The sequence below is a fragment of the Podarcis raffonei genome, chromosome 8 (genome assembly GCF_027172205.1).
Source record: "Podarcis raffonei isolate rPodRaf1 chromosome 8, rPodRaf1.pri, whole genome shotgun sequence".
Classification (NCBI taxonomy): Eukaryota; Metazoa; Chordata; class Lepidosauria; order Squamata; family Lacertidae; genus Podarcis; species Podarcis raffonei.
This window is the reverse complement of record NC_070609.1, coordinates 35581923-35602366: the sequence shown is the minus strand read 5'-3', so window position 1 is coordinate 35602366 and position 20444 is coordinate 35581923. Positions and strand designations below refer to the sequence as shown.

General features: G+C 40.0%; 1 protein-coding gene across 2 annotated transcripts in view; it reads right to left on the bottom strand.

The window, feature by feature from the left end:
• NUP93 (nucleoporin 93) overlaps nt 1-20444 on the bottom strand; it is a 66378-nt gene that overhangs the window by 21514 nt on the left and 24420 nt on the right. The window contains exons 1-3 of one of the 2 annotated variants that reach the window (XM_053399199.1): nt 16086-16172; nt 5433-5495; nt 964-1092 (exon numbers count right to left, since the gene is read on the bottom strand). In XM_053399199.1, the coding sequence (XP_053255174.1) occupies nt 964-1083 (120 nt within the window). In that variant the 5' untranslated portion in view covers nt 1084-1092; nt 5433-5495; nt 16086-16172. Of the gene's footprint in view, nt 1-963; nt 1093-5432; nt 5496-16085; nt 16173-20444 lie in introns of those variants that run through there. The other variant, XM_053399198.1, reaches the window with a different exon arrangement.

The following is a 20444-nucleotide window of genomic DNA, read 5'->3' as shown; positions in this document are numbered from 1 at the left end:
GGCTTTTAACACAGCAGATGCTTGGCAAACCTCCCAGGCCTTTGACTTCAAGGCTGGGGGCAAAACATCGCATCAAGGGTTTCAAATGCTCTCGCAGCGACACACCAGTATTATATAGGCTCTGCAGGAGAGAGAAGAGCATTACAGAGCGATAAATCACATCCTGTCTTTTAACTGATTTGTGAAGTGTATTAGATGGATTATTTTTTTCTTCCTTTGAGATTTCAACATTTGTGATAAGGGCAGTCTACCACTTAACTCTAAGCTAGTCATCCTTTGTACCCACTGTTACCTGCTCAAAAGATGTTCCCAATAAAGGTAAACTCAATTTCACATAAACCCCCAGAAGCTGTTGAATGCTTCCTGAACAACCTGCTAAGTCTGCAAGGCTCTGCTACTGAAGAGCAGTGAGTGATCACCCAGTTTCCAACATATTTTGTCTGCATCCCCCACAATTGAAAAAATTGGTAGCCCACTGAGTTTAATAAGTTGTCAGTAAAACATCTTCCACAGGGTATGCTTCTGTGATTAGCATAGGCTTAAGAAAAAGAGATCCCAGCATCATTTCCAGATCACAATATGAAGCATAGCCAATTAACATGAGCAATTTGGAAAATGAACTTCAGGGTTCCACACGTTTCTACAATGAAGAACACTTTTAGATGCAATTAGGAAGTGGAGAGTTCAAGGAGGATCAAAAACATTTTTTTTAAACTACAGACACTGAAGACTGCAATTATGTGAAAGCACCGGGGTGGTGGTGGTGGAGAGAGACGCAGGAGGTAGTAGTGAGAAAGCTTAGATTTCACTTTAAAAGCGAGTTCCTTGACATCATGACTGTGAAGATACGCTTGAGAGTGTACAGGAAGAGAGTGAAATCTCAAAAGCCAGAGAGAAATAAATAATAATAATAATAATAATAATAATAATAATAATGCAGCTGCAAGAGAGCCCAAGAGATACCTCATTCTCTTGAGTGAAGTCCAAGGCATCTTCTCCTGAAGCCAGGAGTGTGTGAAGGATCCTTTGCTTCACCTGCTCCCATTCGACCAGCATTGATTCTCGGTGATACTCCTCAGCCATAGCAAAGGTCTAGGAAAAGCAAGATTAATGCAGAAAACACCGACCCAAGAGGCAACCTGGTGCTTTCCAAATGCTCTGGACTCCAGCTCCCATCAGCGCCAGCTGCATGACTGTGCCCAGAGGGCACCAGGGTGGCAGAAGCTGCATCAAACCCACCCAGAACAGGACAAGCAACATTCATGTCAAGAACCAAGTACTACTACTTTTTTTTACTAGAACTGCCCCCCCCATCCTGGTGAAAATGATGCCTTATGACCAAGGGTCTACATATTCTACTCACTCATCCCCAATCTCTAAATTATTGCAACCAGAATTATGTAATTATTATTTTATTCAGCTTCCTAGAACTAGTTTCTAATTAATTTGAAATATTTGTTCTAAAAGTGGGGGAGCATTAAAACTGGGAACTGAAAGGCTTCAGGGACAAAGAAAGAGAAATGGAGCTGATGCCTTGGCAAGTAAATATTCTTGGGGAAATTAAGGTTTAAATGTCTGCACTGAGAAAAAAAATTATAGGAGAAAGAACTAGAACAAATGTATAGTGCTAAAATTTGGAGCTTTCAATCAACATTTTATGTGAACATTTAGCTTTATAAAAGTTGACTTCTGAGGACTGGGTGTGATCAGAAAGAAGACCCTTTCTAAAGGTATGCACTGAATCAGAACAAAGTTTTGAAGAACCAGATTAAATTCTATCACTCTGTCATTCTCTCCATTCTGGTACTATCAAAAAATGAAGTTGTTTCTAAATATCTTTCATTTTGGGATAAATCAAATGCAAAACAATATGGCTACTCTTGGTTTAAGTGTAGAATATTTGATTGTTCCGAGTGAATCAAAATTTAATCAAAAACAAAGACTTGCAGACATTACAAGCTACAGAATCACTTTGTGTCATCTTGTCTTGCACTCTCAAAATAGTTACCATAGATTTATTAAAATTATTTGTTATAATCTAAGCCACGTCTGCGTCCTGACCATCTTGTTAAGAACGACATTCTTGATGACTTGAAGTTTTAGCTGTGAATCAGTGTCCACATATACCACATACACCAGTTCACGGTGAATTATTTGCAGGCTCCAAACGGTTAGTGATTTACCAGATGTCTTGAAACTAAATATTTTGATTGCTTGCATTGCTTTTGTTCATTGTGTTACAGTAAACTATGACACTGTCAACTGCAATACAACATTAAATATGTCTTTCTAAACAGGCAGCCGTGTTTGACAAATACGTTTTGTCTGTATGCCCATATATAACTGAAGCATCATGTCCTCCTCTCTATTTTATTATTGCTACACTTTCATTGCAGGCTGCAGCTGTTTTCCCAGCAACCAAGTTGGGCATTCTTTATGTCTATAATAGGATAGTAGCTTGTAAAAAGGCTGATTCATACTGGCCACAAATTTATAAGGGCTGGTCAGCTGGACATTACTGTCCTTCCATTTTAAAAGAGCAAAACTCCATTCTAAGGCAGTCAGACCTGCATTTATGTGGCATTGCCTTAGTTTACTTTTGCCTCACTCACCAGGAGTGTGTCTATGTGTGGGGGTTGCATATCAACCTGACCTTACGCCATATAGGCTCTCTCGTGTTATCACTCTTCTTAAGTGATAAGAAGTTTGCTTCCCAGCAGAAGTGTGGTTACCTGGTGCTTCTTCTCTACAACAAGTGACCCTGGTACAAGTGTTTTCAAAAACACATAATATTTCCATCCACCTGTTACTCCGGAGACTGCCTGAATTGGTTTACATTCTCTCTAGAATGGGACATTACACGAAGATGAGCAAGACAGATGAGTAACCTTGGCTGGGACAAACAGGTGTATGTGTGTGCGTCCGTATCCCAGTACCAAAGTCAGCTTGTCCCCATGGTTTGGGTTTGTTTTGGGGTGTTTGGAGCACTGCATATCTGTAGTGGTGGTGATAGCTATGGAGAATCAGGGTTTGCTAAAAAGATTAAAATGCAGAATGGGTTTTGAGTATGTGTTTTACTCCCATACAAATGCAAAAACAGGAGGTCAAAGAACACATTTTTTGCTGTTCAGCTGACTTCTGATTTGTCTTAAAACAGAAATTACAGGAGGACAACACAGGGGTTTATTTTGCTGTCAAATTAATGCCCTAAATATAGCACTCAACTATAAGAGTGGAGCCAGTAATATTTTAAGACACCACCTCAACTAATATTTAAGACACATCTTTTCCTACAGGCATCTGGGGAAGATTTGAGATGAAGAAGTGGTTTTGTTCTGCTGTTATGTGGCTGTTTTATGATGTTTATTGGTTTTATGTAATGTCATATTTTATTTGTTTGTTTTTTAATTCATACTGACTTTGGCTGTATACCTCCCTTGGAACCTTCAGATTGAAGGGCGAGTTATAAATGGAATAAATAGATTAATAAATCTCTTATGGTCTGATGATACTTTATCATTTATTCATGGTTACAAACAATTACAAGGAAAGCTACAATTTCCAAGTGGTAGAACAGGAGCCCCCAGTTGGCCAAGAGAGCCTTGCTAAATTCCTGGCACTGTGATCTGCTTAGCATGCTGAGCAGGTAGAAGACCAAATGCCAGCATTAGCTGGGGCCTGATCTATTTTGGCTAATTACTACTAATGCTGGCAAAATCAGTTATGCAACTGATTTCATTTCATTTTTCGACAACAGAAACATCCTTTCACCTGCACCCTGCCCTTTCAGTAGATGATGCTCAGTGCTGGATGTCAGCCAACATTTTGTAGATAAAGTTCAGAGTGTGGTGTTGGAGGCAAAATGCAGCTGAGAATTCTCAGCTTTCTTTTTTAAAAAAGCTTCCAGTTCTTGGGACTGCAAAGTTATGCTTGGAAGTGTACACACAATGCTGGCTGAAATGTCTGAAGTTTGTGGGGCTCTACAATCCTCACTATTTTCTCATTTCTTCAGGCACAATTCAAGATCCTGATGCTCATTTCTAAAGCCCTGAATAAACTGATGCCCACATACTTGAAAAAAGAGCACCTCTTTCTATATGTGCCAACTTGGGCCTTACAAACAGGAGGGGAGGCTCTTGTGGTCTTACCCATCATGAGGTGATTCAAAATAGGGACTTTTCTGTGGTGTCACCCCATTTGCAGAAACAGCTCCCCCCTCCAATTTGGAGATGAATCAATCAGTCTAACCTAACCACCCAGATGTTTCAGTAATACTGATGTTTTGGCTGAACCACCGTTACTATTTTTCTCATACTGTACTGATATGGGAGTTGTTAACATTAGTTTAGTAGTTACTATTTTTATGTAAAACATTTTTATTGTTTTATTATTGCATTATGAACTGTCCTGTGATACTAAATGGATGAGGGTAGTCAACAAATGAATTAAATAACAAAAAAATGTAGAGCATTAGGAAAATGTATTAAAGTAGACACAGGCATTAAATTACACACAAATGAGAGAAGTTAGACAAATAAGCTTGATTAGTATTAGTCACACACGTCAAAGTTTTCTTAATATAGGCTTTGGTTTGCCTATGTGCCAAATTGATGCCAATGGCACCAGACTTAGGGGTAGGGTGGATATTGTACGTTACAGAAGCATGCTGCTGGCCAGTCCCGGAAATAAATTGAGAAAAACCAATGCTTCCACATCTTCAAGAAAAACATAGCATTAAAAATAATAATCAGAGGCCATTACACATAAACTTGAACTTAATCACAGTGATTTCAAATCTTCATTTTGTGGTTTCTCACTATTATTACAAGGGATTTCAGAGGCAAACCAGTAAAATAAGCAAGAGCCTAACTTATGTTCGCAGAGTACTAATGTATAACTCTCAGCTGAATGCATGTAATCTTAGCCCTACTCATGTAGCCAAATAAGGAATACTGTACACCATGGATGAGAGTGGGATACTGTGGCATTAGGGCCAGACACAAACTTTCCACTGACTCTTCTATGCACAGCCCATGCATACGGCACAAGAGCCAATCAACTCAGGAGCAGCAATCCCACTCCTCCACTCACTTTGGGTTTATTACAGAAAAGTATTTGTCTATACAGTTTATTAAATTCCAAGGTGTGAAGTCATTACTCTGAAAGGGTTTTAAAACTAGGCATGGGAGAGAGCTCTTGCACTTGTAGAGCAAAAGCAGGCAACAATGTCATTCTCTATTGAACTGATGGGATTTGGAGTCCAACAACCTCAGGAGGAACCACACTAGCTACTCATGCTATGAAGAATAGTATAACCACAAATCTGTCATGTTGCAATGCCAATTAGACTGCAGAATTCTGTGAGATTCAGCCTCTCTACTGAAGAGGTGTTTCAATTTCAGGACTTTTTCATATGCCCTTCTCCAACTTACCCGTTTCCTGGACTCTTCAATGGCAGACAGCAAAGCATTATCTTTTTCATTTTTTAAGAATCCCTGTTGAAAGAAAAAGTACAGATTCAGAAATTGGCTTGACATTTAAATTCAGACACATTTGGTACTACACCAACCTTTACCAACCTGGTGCCCTCCAGAGGTTTTGGTCTATAATTCCCACCAGCCCCAGCCAGCATGCACTACAGGAGTGATGGAAGGTTGCCTTACATACACAGCTGGCTTAAGTTTCGTTTTAAGCATGGGTCAACATTCAATGCAAATTGCTACAACAGCAAGATTATTCAACTTGAGAGGGGAAAGAGGAAGATGTTCATGAAGCTCCATGTTAAAATGAAAGAGGTTGAACACTTCCCTTTCAATATATATCTGCATTAACTCTTTACAAAGTGCCCTGCTTCTGTTCTCTCTCGGCTCCGCACTGCAGCACCTGCTGCCTCTCTTCCGGTTTGTGACAACCAGAACGAAAGCTCTGGATGCCAGTGAAGAGACATTAAGCTTTCCTGATCACAAGGAAGAGTTAAAAAGTGATGGTCTGGTTCCACAAGCTCCAGGCCAGTCCCTGAAAACATACAAATAACCCCAAAAAGGGCAAGTTGACTGAACGGCAGAAGCCAGAAATAATTGCTTATCCTTTCACTTATCCAGCTAAAGCATGAGAATAGCTGAACTCCAAAGCTATTCTATTTTTGTTAGTATTATTTATCTCTCACATTATTTTGGAAGAGTTTAGCATAGCCCAAGCCCTCAGCCAATTCTCTGGGCAAGGCTTAACAACCTGTCATTGATTTAACACACTTTGCTTTCCACTTTATTTATTCACAGGGGAACATACCCAAGCAGGCAGCCAGCCAGACCAACCATCAATCCAGAACAGCAAAAACAGCTACTCTTTTATTTGCTGTGTGCATCTATTTTGCTTTTTAAATCCTGGCTTTATACCCAGTCACATTCCCATCAAACATGAACAGACAACTTGGGGAAATGAGGCACCATCATAGGAATAGGTAAAAGGCAGAAGAAGAGGGGGTCAAGGAAGCAAACAGCAATTCCGAATAACAGAAACTGCAATGGGAAAAATGACAAAGATTTAAATGGAGCCTCAAATTTAGATTTATGTAATTTGCTTTTTAAAACATTTACCAACAAGCTTAACAAAGTTCAATAAGTAGCTTATACACCAGGTCTGTGGCTCTCCTGAAGACACTGGGATCGAACTTCCAGCAGGGCCAATGGTTGCTTAGGGATTATGGGAGTTAACAGTCCAACAGCGTTTGGAAGGCCAAAGATTCCCCATCCTCCCATAAATCAACACAGTGGGTTTCAACCTCTGTCCAGAGAATTCCAGCTTCTTGGAGATTTCTCAATTAGAAAAATCAGCAGCACAGTAATGGCAGAGTGCTCCTGAAAGACAGCTTGCCCATTGCAACTGGTCTTCCCCAGGAATGGGAAGCTTCTGGAAAGTGTCGGGTTGTAATTCAGTTTCTATGAGTGAACCAGGACACATTTGTCCTAGGGACACATGCAGTTAGGTTAAAAGCTATCTTCCACCCTTGACGTTGCATGGCCTGGCCCTCACCAACCAGGATCACACCCTAAAGTCCAACAAGTGCAAAGCATTCAGACATGCAACCCCCCCCCCCTTTAAATCTCTCCAATATTCATTACACAGCTTGCTGTTTTAAATGACTGTCCCTACCATTTAGCAACCGGCTTCATGAATTTCCAACTGCTTAAATTCAAAGCCTTTTGTATTCTCTAACTCCACACATGTAGACTGTGGCACCGAATGTAGTCTTTGATTTGACACCTATTACAGACTTCCAAGTAGATCAGCATTTTCAGAAGCCAATTTCTAGCCTGCACAGTTGCTCATGTATTCTAAAAAAGACCCAAGGAATGCCTACAACAGCTCTCAGGCTAAAGGGCAAACGCTCTCTTCCTTGCACAAGTACATCCCACATCAGCTTTGACCATTTTCTCCTTTTCATGTTATTCTCACAATTTAGGTACAAATAACAATTGGGAAAAAGATTAGGCTCCAATTTGCTTGAATTTTGAAAAAGAGAATCTGCAAAAAGTGCATGCATGAACACTTCACATCTGACTAGTGTCACATCCCAACTGAAAATGATTTGCGTGAAGTGATCCTGAAATAAAGTATTAAAGTGGGAGCGGGAAGAAATTGGCACATCACACAGAATGTGTATTTGATTAATAAAGACTATTACATGGAAGATGCAAGAGAGAAGATTAAGAACAAAATCAGAATGGTCAAGACCAGTTAAGAAACAGGCAGAGTTCAGTCCTTCCTATTTAATAAATTAAAACAAAGGTAGTTAGATACCTTATACAACTTTGATACAAAGTAAACAAGCAGGACCACTGAAAAGCCAAGTGACAATTATAGATTATTTGGCTGTGGCATAAACAGTTTATGACTACTTGGCTGCAGTTTTTAATTATGCCCAGTTTATCACTTTCTGGTTCCTTCCAGTGGCTATGATTAGGAGAAAGAGGCAGAATGCATGGGCAGAACACATGCTTTGCATACAAAAGGTCCCAGGTTACATCCTAGTCATCTTCAGGAATGACTAGGAGAGATCCTTTAATGAAACTCTGGTTTTCACTCCTTCCGACGTCACTTTTGCACACTTAGATGCATGTGTTTGAACAAGAACAAATGTAGTTTGAAAAGCTGCTTTTAAAAAGAGAACACGTAAAGACAGGGCACCACCAAAGAAGTGAGAGGCAGGGAAGATTGGTTTTTTCCCTCAGAAATGCTTTAGGAGCCCATCTAACATATACTACCTGCAAACAGGCCATGCCAGTCACTTAGGCGATGCTTGCAAAATAAGGACGTTACTGCTAGACGGCACAGTTCCTGCCAGCAGACGATGAACAGGGACAGTCCTTGTTAGCGAAGGTCAAGGAGCCAGAGCACAAACAGCTCCAATTTTGTTTAGCTCCAGTTTTGTTCTCCTTTTTTTGGCTTCATCAGAACTTCATGGAACATTACGGAAAATGTAGACAAATTGATGTCTCTTCTATGCCACGGAGAAATTGGGGAAAATATGTCTTTCTGGGGAATATTTAGTATCAGAGCTGTAGCATTTGAAATGTAAACAATACAATATGATAGGCAACCATATTCCAAATAAAAAATAGGAACCAATAATCAAGACACTTACATTGAAGAGAAGGCACCTACAGGGTATGCCAACTTAGCTTCAGGGCAGTTCTCGTTACATATGCAAAATCATAATTGGATTACAAAATCTGACAACATCATTCTGGTTCTTAAAGCATTCAGGTTAATTTGGCAATGGTGGGAAGAGACAATTCTGTATGAGGATTCTTTACAAGGAAAGTAGAACATGCTGATCATAGAGCAGAAAAGATGGTGAGCAGGAAGTCGTGGACAGGGCGTTAAACCAAGCAAAAAACCAGACGTTCTGTTAGAGACAGCCCATCTGCACTAACAACACAGTTGATTGGTATGGCATTATTTTCAGGGCCACCAAAAGAAGTAGAAGACAACTCAGAGGCAGGCCCAAGATTGTTTGCAGCATTGCAAGGGATCCTAGGCTGCAATTTGTGAATCATGCAGGGCAAAATGACTAGGGCCAGCCCTACATATCACCGAAGACCTTCTTCCAGAGTTTTCTTAAGGTAACAAAACTGTGAAGGGTTAGATGTTGAGCTTGTTCAGATATAACACCAAATTATGATTTGAGACTACAATAAACTGTGAAGGAGTCTTGGGTTTCTGAAACATGACCCCAATGTAGTAATCCATCTCCTAGTTTGAGGGAACTCACTTGCTGTTTGGTCTAAACTAGCAAATTGTGATTTGGTTGTGGATTGCAACCCTGGTTTGCAGGGCAAATGCAAATATTAGGTTTGTTGGGTTAGGGTGAACTATAGCTTGCCTCAAACTAGGAATAGAGAGAGGGAACTATGAGCAATATATTTATCACAATATTCAAACCAGATTAAGGGACATTGAAAAACAAAACATCGAGTCAGCTGTAAAAAAAAATGCACCCCCAAGTTCTATGGTTTAAATACAACAGATAACAGGGGCACTTATTTTTTTAAAATTAATAATTCTATTCCAACACAGGACCTTCATGTTAGCACGACTGAACGTTTTCCCCTCAGCTTTTGTCAAGGACAGATATTTAAACATCCCCATAAACAATAGACATTGAATGTACCAGACACTGTAGAACATATTATTTTCTACTGTCCATTCTACAATCAGTTACACAAACGTGTACTATCCCCTTTTTTGGGCAGTCTAACATCACCGCACAGATTCTATCTGTCTGACTCAGAAGTAACTGCAAGCGTAGCTGAGTTTTTGTCAATAGTATCTCTTAAGAGTAGTGAATGGTACTATTTAGCAGGAAGAAACTCCAACGAAAACCCTCGACATTACATATTTTACATGGCTGTTTCTGTATATATTTTAACATTTTATATATGGATGTTTTATGATGGCCTGTATTTGTAGTGCCTAATAAAGGCTTGGTGAAGTAGAGAAGGAACTACAGCATAGAGGGTGGGAGGAAAAGGCAGGGAGCATGGCCTCAACTTTCCTGAAGGCTTGCTCTTATCACACCAAACCATGGTTTGGCATTACACCTGAACCAGCTCACTATGAGTTATTGCACTGCGCTGCACTGCAGACTTGTGAGCATCTAGAATACCCTTAAATAAAAAAGCAGCTCTCTCTAACTTGACAACAAAATGATATACCACATGTGGTATCAAGGTTCGTAAATGTGTTTTAGCAACTATATATACAAGTGTGATCGTTTCTTTTGTTTGAAACTAAATGATGTGCAAAGTAGAAAGGGAATTTTAAATCAAGTTTAGAACAAGGCTGACAGGTGAGGAGGTCTTGGAATTTAGTACACCCCAGTAAAACTCCAACATGTGCATAGAGAAGGAATCACAGTCCTCACACAAGGCTTCAAATAGCTGCATTGCTGCAGACAATGGACGCAACCCATCAAACACGACTGCTGGGTCATCTCCATTCATTTCAGGAAAGCTCAGACTGAGATACATACAGCCCACAATGAAATTAAAGCTGCAGCCATGAAGGATGGATCAGAGCCAACACAGGGATGTTTAAAAGAGAAGTCCAATTACAACTGGAAATCTGACAAGGGCTCCGCATTTAATATTTGGGTGCTAGCTGAAGGGTTTGGATATCCAAAGCAAACTGAGCTAACCACCCTGAATAAGTTTGGTATATGAGTCAATGCCATTTGGAATGGCAGTATCGCCAGTAAGTATGCAGAAAGCATGCAAACATGAAGAAGAAAAGGGAGGCGGGACTAATCTTACTGTCATTGACCTCCATTTTTATGAGGGTGCTTCTGACAACAGCAGCAGCAATGGTGCCGGCAGCCATTTTAACCTTCAAATTCTGAAATAACTTCATCAGTTTGTTTGTTTTTTAAATTGAAATTTCTAACTCAAAGCATTGGGACGGGTACCATTAGTCGATCATGATTTAATCTAATTCTGCTTGTAATATTTTTCTGTTGAAATGTATATTAACGCTGACATCATATGAGTACATGGCAAGGTTCAGTTTTGAGCTGTCTCTAGGAGTCAATTCCACCTCCACCAGGCAGTAAATCTACGTTGATTTAATAATCTGTTAAAGAGAGTAATTATAAATCCATGTAATACTACTTCAAAGTTTGAGCTACATAAATACATAGAAAAAAATAAAAATAAAATTAGTGCATTTGTTTTTTCTTTCACCTAATATTTCACTACCAGCAGAGGGTCCTTACTGCTCCAAGGTTCCAACAATATTCTTCTCAGTTCTTGATGACCATTATTTTTGACAAAATAATTTAGTTAATAGCTGAGAATTTGCAGAAGGGACAGGAAAAGACCTCTTACCACCTATTGGAAGCTTATCATCATTTGAAGGTCTGTGTCCCAGTTGATAGCCTGGACCTAAATTTGAGGTCAGTGAATATTTGTTTACTATCAAACAAATAAATTAAACCCTGTCTTATTTGGTTTCACTACTACCAAGCTATGTCACAGATCTCCCGACAGTAATTCTGTCACAGTTGTTGTGTTTTTTTGGACCAGAGATTATTATAACTAATAATGGCGATGACAGAAAAATTAAACTAATTTTTACATTAAAAGTATACATTCTGCTTTCAGCTTTCCTCTGGGCTCAGCAATATACAGACTTCACAAAGTCAGTTCTGTAAGTAGTTCTGCAAGCTCTTGTAACTCCACATTCTATGTGCTGGCTGAACTATACCTAGTGAAATGCTGGGACCAGTGCTTCAAATGCTATGACAAGCCATCTTGAGCATTGGCACGCCATTATACTTATAGCTGGATATATGCTACTGTGTATGGCATCCCGATAGAACACCTGTTCTAAACCACAAATTGACCATTTCCACTGATGTCCTGTCCCCTCACATTAAGTTGCAGGAACTCGTATGATGCTTCTAAGGAGCCAAGCATGGTTATCTGAAAGAAAGGTTAATCTTCTGAGGCACACAGAGAGAGTCCTTTTAAATGATAGTTTATTCTTAGAATAGAGAAATGCCGTAATAAGAAAAAAGATAATTTCAAATATAATTTTCCATTAAAGAGGCTCCCATATACACTTGCTCAAAACTGGATGCAAAGGCATAGAAAAGGAAAAAGGAGCTATTTCTGGTTCTAGAATGGAAACTGAAAAATGATGGTCATAACTGGCAGCAACCAGAACTGAAAAGAATCATCTTCCTCAGAATGAGCAAGGGGAACGCCCTGAAATCAGGCTAGTTAACTAATTTTTCCTCGTGACGCCATTTTATTGCTTTTTGCTGCCATTTTAGTACTGAAGTTACACGTATGCCTTTTATTTTTCAAGGAAGCAACATTAATGCTTTCTTTCTCAAACAACCTCAAAATAATCTAGATGTGTCTTTTTACCCTTCCTTCTTTTATGTAGCTGTGGTTTCTGCTATTGCACTGTCCTCAGGTACAAGGGGCAGAAAAGCACAATTCTGCTACTCCAGGACCCCGCCTTAGCTCTCAGCATTCAATGCATTCAAGCAGGGTTAGGAAATTATGAAAAGTCAATGGAAAGAGGCTTTCTTTGGGAATACAAGAGGTAGGGGAGTCTGTTTCCCAATATAAAGACAAAGAGAACCTCCATGAGCCATAGGGACTTGGGCTACAATCCTATACTCTGGGAGTAAGCCCCAACTGTACTCAACAGGGCTTACTTCTGAGTAGCCATGCATAAACTTGTTACCCAAAGAGAAGTTTATTTTTTGAAAAAAAGAAAAAATAACACACACACATACCCCATCGATCTCCAGTGTCTACCTGGACACAACACTGCACTTTTGCCATTGCAAAGAAGCCTGATTTTAACATTCATCATATTAGAAACACTTTAAAAGCCATCATAAATTAGCTGATTAAAAACCTCACCATTGGTGTAGAATCATTGGCTTCAAATGAATTATATCAATGAACAGCTTCCCTGGAATGTCATCCAAAAATCAAAACCAAAACCAATAGCCCCTCTAAAATATATAAGAAAACCACCCAGAAATTAACACTGTCACTGATCCTCTGTCCTACTGAGTTTCTTAGGCTGAAAAGGCAACTCCTCTGTCTTCACCATGTTACTCCTGTTCACATGATATCTCTCCTTTTTTTCAACAGTCAGCCCTCTGGCTCCCTGTCAGAAATGCTTCATCTGCAGCTTTTCAGAAGCATTCCCATAGCTGGATTTTTACCGACACATATATTCTTGTACTATTGCAAATGGAGCTATACGCGTCACAACAACTACATTAAAATGTAGTGCATGTGCTCAAACACATTTTTTTTAAAGCTTCTTTGCTGCCCACATTTCACACTCTTTGGTTCATTTTAGCTTTGTTTCTTTAAGCTTGAAAGCTTCCCCAGACCTAAAATACAACTGATTTTAACTACTTCATTTTTCTTGCCCTGAGACAATCCCATGTACCTGCTTATGGTTCTTTTCCTTGGAAACACTAAAGATCTTGCAGTTTCTGTAAAAAAACCCAAGAGTTATAAGCTTCCCCACTACCCCACCTTCCGTCTACTAAGTGTTCAGCATCTGCACACACCAACGCCCACTTGCTGGGCAACGCCTGGTTCGAAAGAGCCTCCTCGGTATATTGCAAGCACTGAAATATGATAACCAAGTTAAATGGAGATGCAAAATGCAGAACCAGGAGATGGACACGCTCACTCACTGCGACACTTTTGAAAATGTCATTTAATAATTTTCTTTCTGAGCATTTGAAGGGTTGGAAGAACTTTGTCACAATCAAACTTTCAAAGCTACAACCTATTTTTCCCCAGACTGGTATGATCAATGCGTATAAGATTACAACAAAGGGGCAGCAAGCATAAAAATACCATACTTCATATTAATACATTAGGGTGGGGTGGGGTGAGGCAATTTGGAAGAATCAACAGATCTGAGACTTTAGGTGTCTACTTTAAATAGTTATCTCATACATTGCACCAAGACAGTCACCCATGAATCTTAAATTCAAATAAGACAAATTGCAACAATACCATTGGAAATTAATGAATCATTTGTTAAACAGATGATTAGACTGAGAAACAAATACTATTCCTCCTCTGACAGCGGGGGGGGGGGGGGGGAGAGAAGGAATCACTCTTGAGCAAAAAAAAAGTTTTAAATAGGTGGTGATAAGGCTGGAATTAATTTCATTTCTGTTAAAACATTTGGCCTTATAAAAATGGTACATAATTAAAAATGGATATCGTTCCTAAACACATTATACAAATTAAATGTGTATAGAAATGTGATGTATGAAACATTATTTAACACAATCTACAAAACTTATTTAATAATAACCATGTATTTTATCAATTCCTGCTATAATAAGTGATTTATGTCCATTAATTATTGTAGGCTTGATGAAGAAACACTGCTTCTACAATAAATTCCCCATTTTAAACTTTTTCACACTTATGACCATGAGACCAATGTGGTAAAGACACACAGAAGACAAAAGGTTTCCATTTTCCCTCATTCAACAGTATGCATATCCACACCCTCATTTTTAAAAATAAAAAATAAAATGCATACTCTCTTCTATAGAATGTATGTGATATGTTAAAAAGACATGAAAGCTAAACATTTTAATCACAAACACACAAGACAACTGCAACCCCAAAACACCCAGAGCATGGTTTTAAAAGAAGCAAGCTGGACCTAGGGATTCTAGATGGGGATTTAGGTGTCTCCCCCTCCCACCTCCCCATACGTTGATTTACAGAGCTCATATTTGAACTCTGGTTCCCACCCTCTTCAGACAAAGGAAAATAATTTGCTATAAGACAGTGCAAAACTGCAAGAATAACTGAGGCATCTCCCACTTAGGGACAGTGGCAAGCTCCATCTTTGCATGAACATCTCATTGTCTCTCCTCTCTCTCATTCATATATATATATATATGGGATTGCCAGGCTGTCTCTGTAGCAATGCTCCCTTTTAAACCAGGCTTAACACACAACTGTTTGGTCAAAGAATGTTGCCACACAGCAACATCTGTGTGCCAAGCTAGTTGTCGCATTTCTCATGGAACAAGGAAAAGGAACCAGGCAACCGTCCAGTCTACACCTTAATGATTTTAAAGTACAACCTCTAAACTGGTTGGATGAATCCTTAACTGCCTGTACCACATCAAGAGATGTATAAAATAGAAACCTTTCTTTAGCTTAGCTTCTCCAATAAAGGTACTATGTTACAGACAAAACCAAATCAGCCACTCCACAGAAATATGTGCGCGCTCTCTCTCTCTCTCTCTCTCTCTCTCTCTCTCCCCCCTTCGTTGTTTTACATGGCTAAGAAATTCTAAGTTCAGAGTACTGACTCATGCCCAAAACCTAACAAGGTAAAAAGTGACTGACTATCAATTATACTTAATTCAAACCACTTTCAGTGGGGGAGACAAGCAGGAAATAAATAATAACTCTTTTATTTATTGACACCCTCCCTTAAAATTAGGGCTTCATCTATATATTTCACAACTGAATTTCTAAGAATATAAAGCAAGTGTCTATACAAACTGGAACATATACAGATTTCCACCACAGTTATACCATAAATCCAATTTACAGATATTTCTCTTTGAAAAATCTACCACCCAAGGATGGTAATATCTTCAATGAAATCAGCAGGCTACACCTTAAAAATGTAGTACTCCTGACTTTTGCCTACATTTTAAGAAAATAAGCAGCAAAGGATTCTAAGGAGGTGAATAAATGGATATATTTTAAAAGCAGACAACAGACGCCCCTCCCTTACAACTGTTTCAAAGGGAGAAGGGGAATTAGCAAAGCAAAAATCTAATATTTTATTTTAAAATTATCACAGTTATTTTTCTAAATTAACTCCCAATTTCTACATATTTAAAAACAATCCACATTTGTATCTTTCATTACCACAGAAAAGAAACTGTTCAAGATTGAGTTCTTTGTGTGTTAAATATACACGCATTTAAACAAACAAACAATGTGTAAAATGCATTTCCTATCTTGTGGGATACAGAACGAGAAGTTACAAACCTTGTCGGGGTGAGTTGCAATACTTTAAATGCCTGGCATTTGGTTCCAGGCACCTCAAATCTTCCTGTATCAGAGCTCACAGTTTTTCTTCTCAAGGGTGGGAAACCCCCTGCAAGCTCTGCTATGGCTGAGACAGTGAAGAGTCCAGCAAGACAATGAGAAAGCAGCTGTTCCCACAGTGGAACACCACTGCCAGCAAAGCAGCGGTGGCATTTGCTCAGGGCTGTCCTTCACCAAGGATAGGCAGCACTGGTGTGAAACCAGTTACTGAAGGGAGCGTTTATAGGTTACAGAAGGATACTTTATTGTTAATGGAATGTACCATGTAAGATTTAAGAGCGGGGAGGAGAGAAGGGAAGGAAAAGATGAGATGCAAGCAGAGAAAGATCTAACAAGGGTTTATTTTTCCCACCCCCACCCCCAAGCCACTGCAATTACTCCAATGTGAATTTCTGATGACTTCCGACATCTTGCATGGTTAATAACCGTTTCAGCTGTCATGTTTGGTTAATGTGGAAAATGCATTTCCTGCACTGGAGGTGCAGGGCTGTGGCTACACATTGCAACACCAGCTTGTAAAGCTATTCTCTTCACAAGCCGCCATGAATTTGCACAAAACACGAGGCTGCAATAAGGGACAGCCAGATCATCATCATTATATAGAAATGTGATTCTGCCATCTTAAGACTCACAGAAGACTCTGGAACAATGTCTGCATTCTTATTTACACACTGATGGCTGGCGGTCTGATTGGCACCTTTGTTCACTAAAATATGTTGCTTGCATTCTTGACGAGGTTAGATCTGGGTGCTGCTGGGGTTCACTAAGAAGCCAAATAATATACACTGTCTGAGATGTACCTATGCATGTATTTTCTAATTCACACACTCACATGCATTGCAGTCACATGTAGTGCACAAATCCATACGCGATATAATAACATTATTATTCTGCAGCGTGTATTTAACCTCAAACTAGTGATTGTGGCTGGCTACAAAAGGGAGAAAATATGCCATGCAGAAAAAGGTTTCAAAAGCCAAACAAATGTTTCAGCAAGCGATAAGGCTGGGCGTGGTATGTTTAACATATGTCGGTCATCATCGGCATAGGAAATGCTATACGGCTGCAGCTACACAATTAAAATCAGGAACGTGGGGGATGCAACAGAACCAAGATTAAAGCATGCTGAAAGAGCCAGTCACCCCACAATTCAAGGCAGGCCAGCCTTTCCTGAGAGTCAGGTGATGGTGCCATCATTACAGTGCAGAAATCCAGAGAAGAATCGAGAAGTGGGTGTTTCCTCCTCCTCTCCATCTTGCCTCACCCAACCCTCATCATAAAGAAAAATAAGGAGCATTAACAGACGCAATTGCAAATGTGCAGGGTACAAGGCCACGATAAAGCATTTTACAAAGCACAGCTAATGGCCCAGAGCCCTCCATTAATGCACATGATATTCTTTATCAATGCAGCTAGTGAACTTCATAAGCTGAACTAAAGGGTTTTTAAAAAATAAAAAAATACAGCTGTACATTAAAATTGCATTCAATGGTGTATCAATTGTGCCAAACCACTACAAACTGGCAATACCTGATAAAATATTTTCTTTGTTTATTGGATTTAAAATCTGCCCCATCCATATGGGTTTAGGGAACGTACTTTATGAAATACAACAGTAAACCATAAAAGATCACAAAACAATACCCAAAACCATAGACATTTTAAAGATATATTCCTAATGTAGCCCTCACATATGTTCACCCACAGAAAACATCTCTATGTGGTTTTGAATTAGTCCAACATACTGTATTGCATATTTAATAAGGGCTCTATCAGATGAAGAAAATCAAGTCGGAGATAGGCAGGAAGCCACTCCTTGAAGGGTCCAAAACCATTTTGGACTTTGTGGGTCAAAGCTAGCATCTCAAATTGTGCCCTATTAATGAAATTAGTTAGTGTGGATGGGAGAAATAAGCCACTAGGGAGCAATCTCCATTGGAAGGCAGGTGTTAAGAGTCCTAAAGATTTGTTCTTTTTCCACAATCATGCTTTGTAAGACAAGAATAAATTATAGTATAGTTCAGCCGGAAGAATGGCAAACTTGGATAACCAAGTTCAAATTCCAGCTAGGTTGCAGGCTTGTGGTTTTGAGCGACCGATTCCCTCTCAGTTGCAGTTTTGTAGAAGTGAGTGTGTGTTTGAAGGAAAGGGGGAGAAATAGAATAACATACTATCACCTAAGCACACGCAGAGAGAGAGAGAGAGAGAGAGAGAGAGAGAGAGAGAGAGAGGAGAGAGAGAGAGAGAGAGAGGAGAGAGAGAGAGAGAGAGAGAGGAGAGAGAGAGAGAGAGAGAGAGAGAGAGAGCACACAAGCCAGAGACCAATTTAAAATCTGACTTTCAGACTGAGTGTCTGGCTTCCACTTTGGAACTGAATTATGAGATATTGGGGTGGGCTGCAACAACTGGCAAGGCTTCATGAGTGGCAAACAGTAGAAAAAGCCTTGTGAAGTTAAGTGAAATATAGAATTATAAATGTTATGTTTCCTGGTTGCCATAAAGTTACAATATGTGCTTAGTAATTCGGGCATTTCAATGTCAAAGGCCAAGTAGGGACTGCCTGCCTGAGACTGGTTCTCAGGCTACACAAGCATCCAAGTGGTCTCTTCATTGCTGCACTTTTGTCCTTTGAAATTAGCAACACCTGAGTGCTGGCTCACTTTGCTGCGACAAGGAACAATCCTAGGGGAGCAGTTCCTTTATCACTGCAAGAAGCCAAACCCTCCTTGTTTCAGATCAAACAGATGCTGTACTCAGAAGCTGGAACCTTGTACCAGCAGTCTCAGGGGTGAGAGTTGGGTATCTCTTACACAGAGATTCTCAAAAGGGGAATCCAACTAGAAGCCATTTCAGGAAAAGCTGTCTAGTTTCAGGTGAAACAGAGACAGGAAGAAGACCATCTCCTTTAAAAAGATCTAACTCAAGTGTTTATCTTTTTTATTCTAAGGGGTTCAGTTAGCGCACAAGTCTTCTACAATGGCAAATGTTTTTGCAATTCATACGCAGGACTGTAGATATCCTGAACAAAAGAGGGGTGATCTAGTTTCTATATGCAATAAACACAACACCAAATTCTGTAACCAAATCCACTATGCAAACAAAGCAAATCCGTATTTTCTGCATAATTTCTTCTGATTTTTCTCAAGGCCACCCACAAGACTGCTGGGGCCAGGAATAGAAAAGGAGAGGAGACCATGAGTGTTGCTCACAGGTCAGGTGCACAGGGTACTCTGGGCAGATGGGAAGTGGAGATGGGAAAGAGGCCCCTATGAAGAAGCACATAGACTAAAATTAAATGAACTCCATGGGATGAGCACTGCCTATTAGAGGCAGAGCACATGATTTGAATGCAGAAGGTCCCAAGTTCAAACCCTGGCCAATCCAGTTAAAAGATTTCATATATCAGGGCCAGGAATTTCCTCCTCCTGGGACCTTGGAGAGCCACTACCAATCAGAATAAACAGCAAACAACTTGACAGACCAACTGTTATTTCTATATGAAACCACTGGGAGAGATCATCAGGGAGACAGGGCTGAGTGTTCACCAGTATGCAGATGATACCCAACTCTACCTTTCATTTAAATCACAACTAGTGAAGACAGTGAACGCCCTGTGTGAGGGTCTGGATGCAGTTGGAGGTTGGATCGAGGTTGAATCTCGACAAGATAGAAGTACTGTTTCTGAGGGACAGGGGTCAGGCAGGTCTGGGGGACTTCCTGGTCCTGAATGGGGTAACTGTACCCCTAAAGAACCAAGTGCACAGTCTTGGGGTCTTTCTGGACTCTCAGCTGTCCATGGTGGTGCAGGTCAATACACTCTACATGGGGTTACCTTTGAAGGTGACTCAGAAACTACAATCAACCCAGAATGTGACCACCAGACTGATGACTGGGAGCAGCCACCAGAGACCATATAACACCAGTCCTAAAAGATCTACATTGTTTCCCAGTGCATTTCTGAGTACAATTCAAAGTGTTGGTGTTGACCTTCAAAGCACCAAACAGCTTCAGCCCTGTATACCTGAAGGAGCATCCCCACCCCCATCGTTCAGCCCAGGCACTAAGGTCCAGTTCTGAGGGCCTTCCGGTGGTTCCCTCATTGTGAGAAGAAGGTACGGGGAACCAAGCAGAAGGCCTTCTCGGGAGTGGTGCCCACCTTGTGGAATGCCCTCCCATCTAAGAGATAACAATTGTTATCTAAGAGATAACAATTATATATCTATATTCTATATCTATCTATTCTATAGATAACTAAAGGCATAGAGCTTGGTTTCATCATCATCATCATCATCATCATCA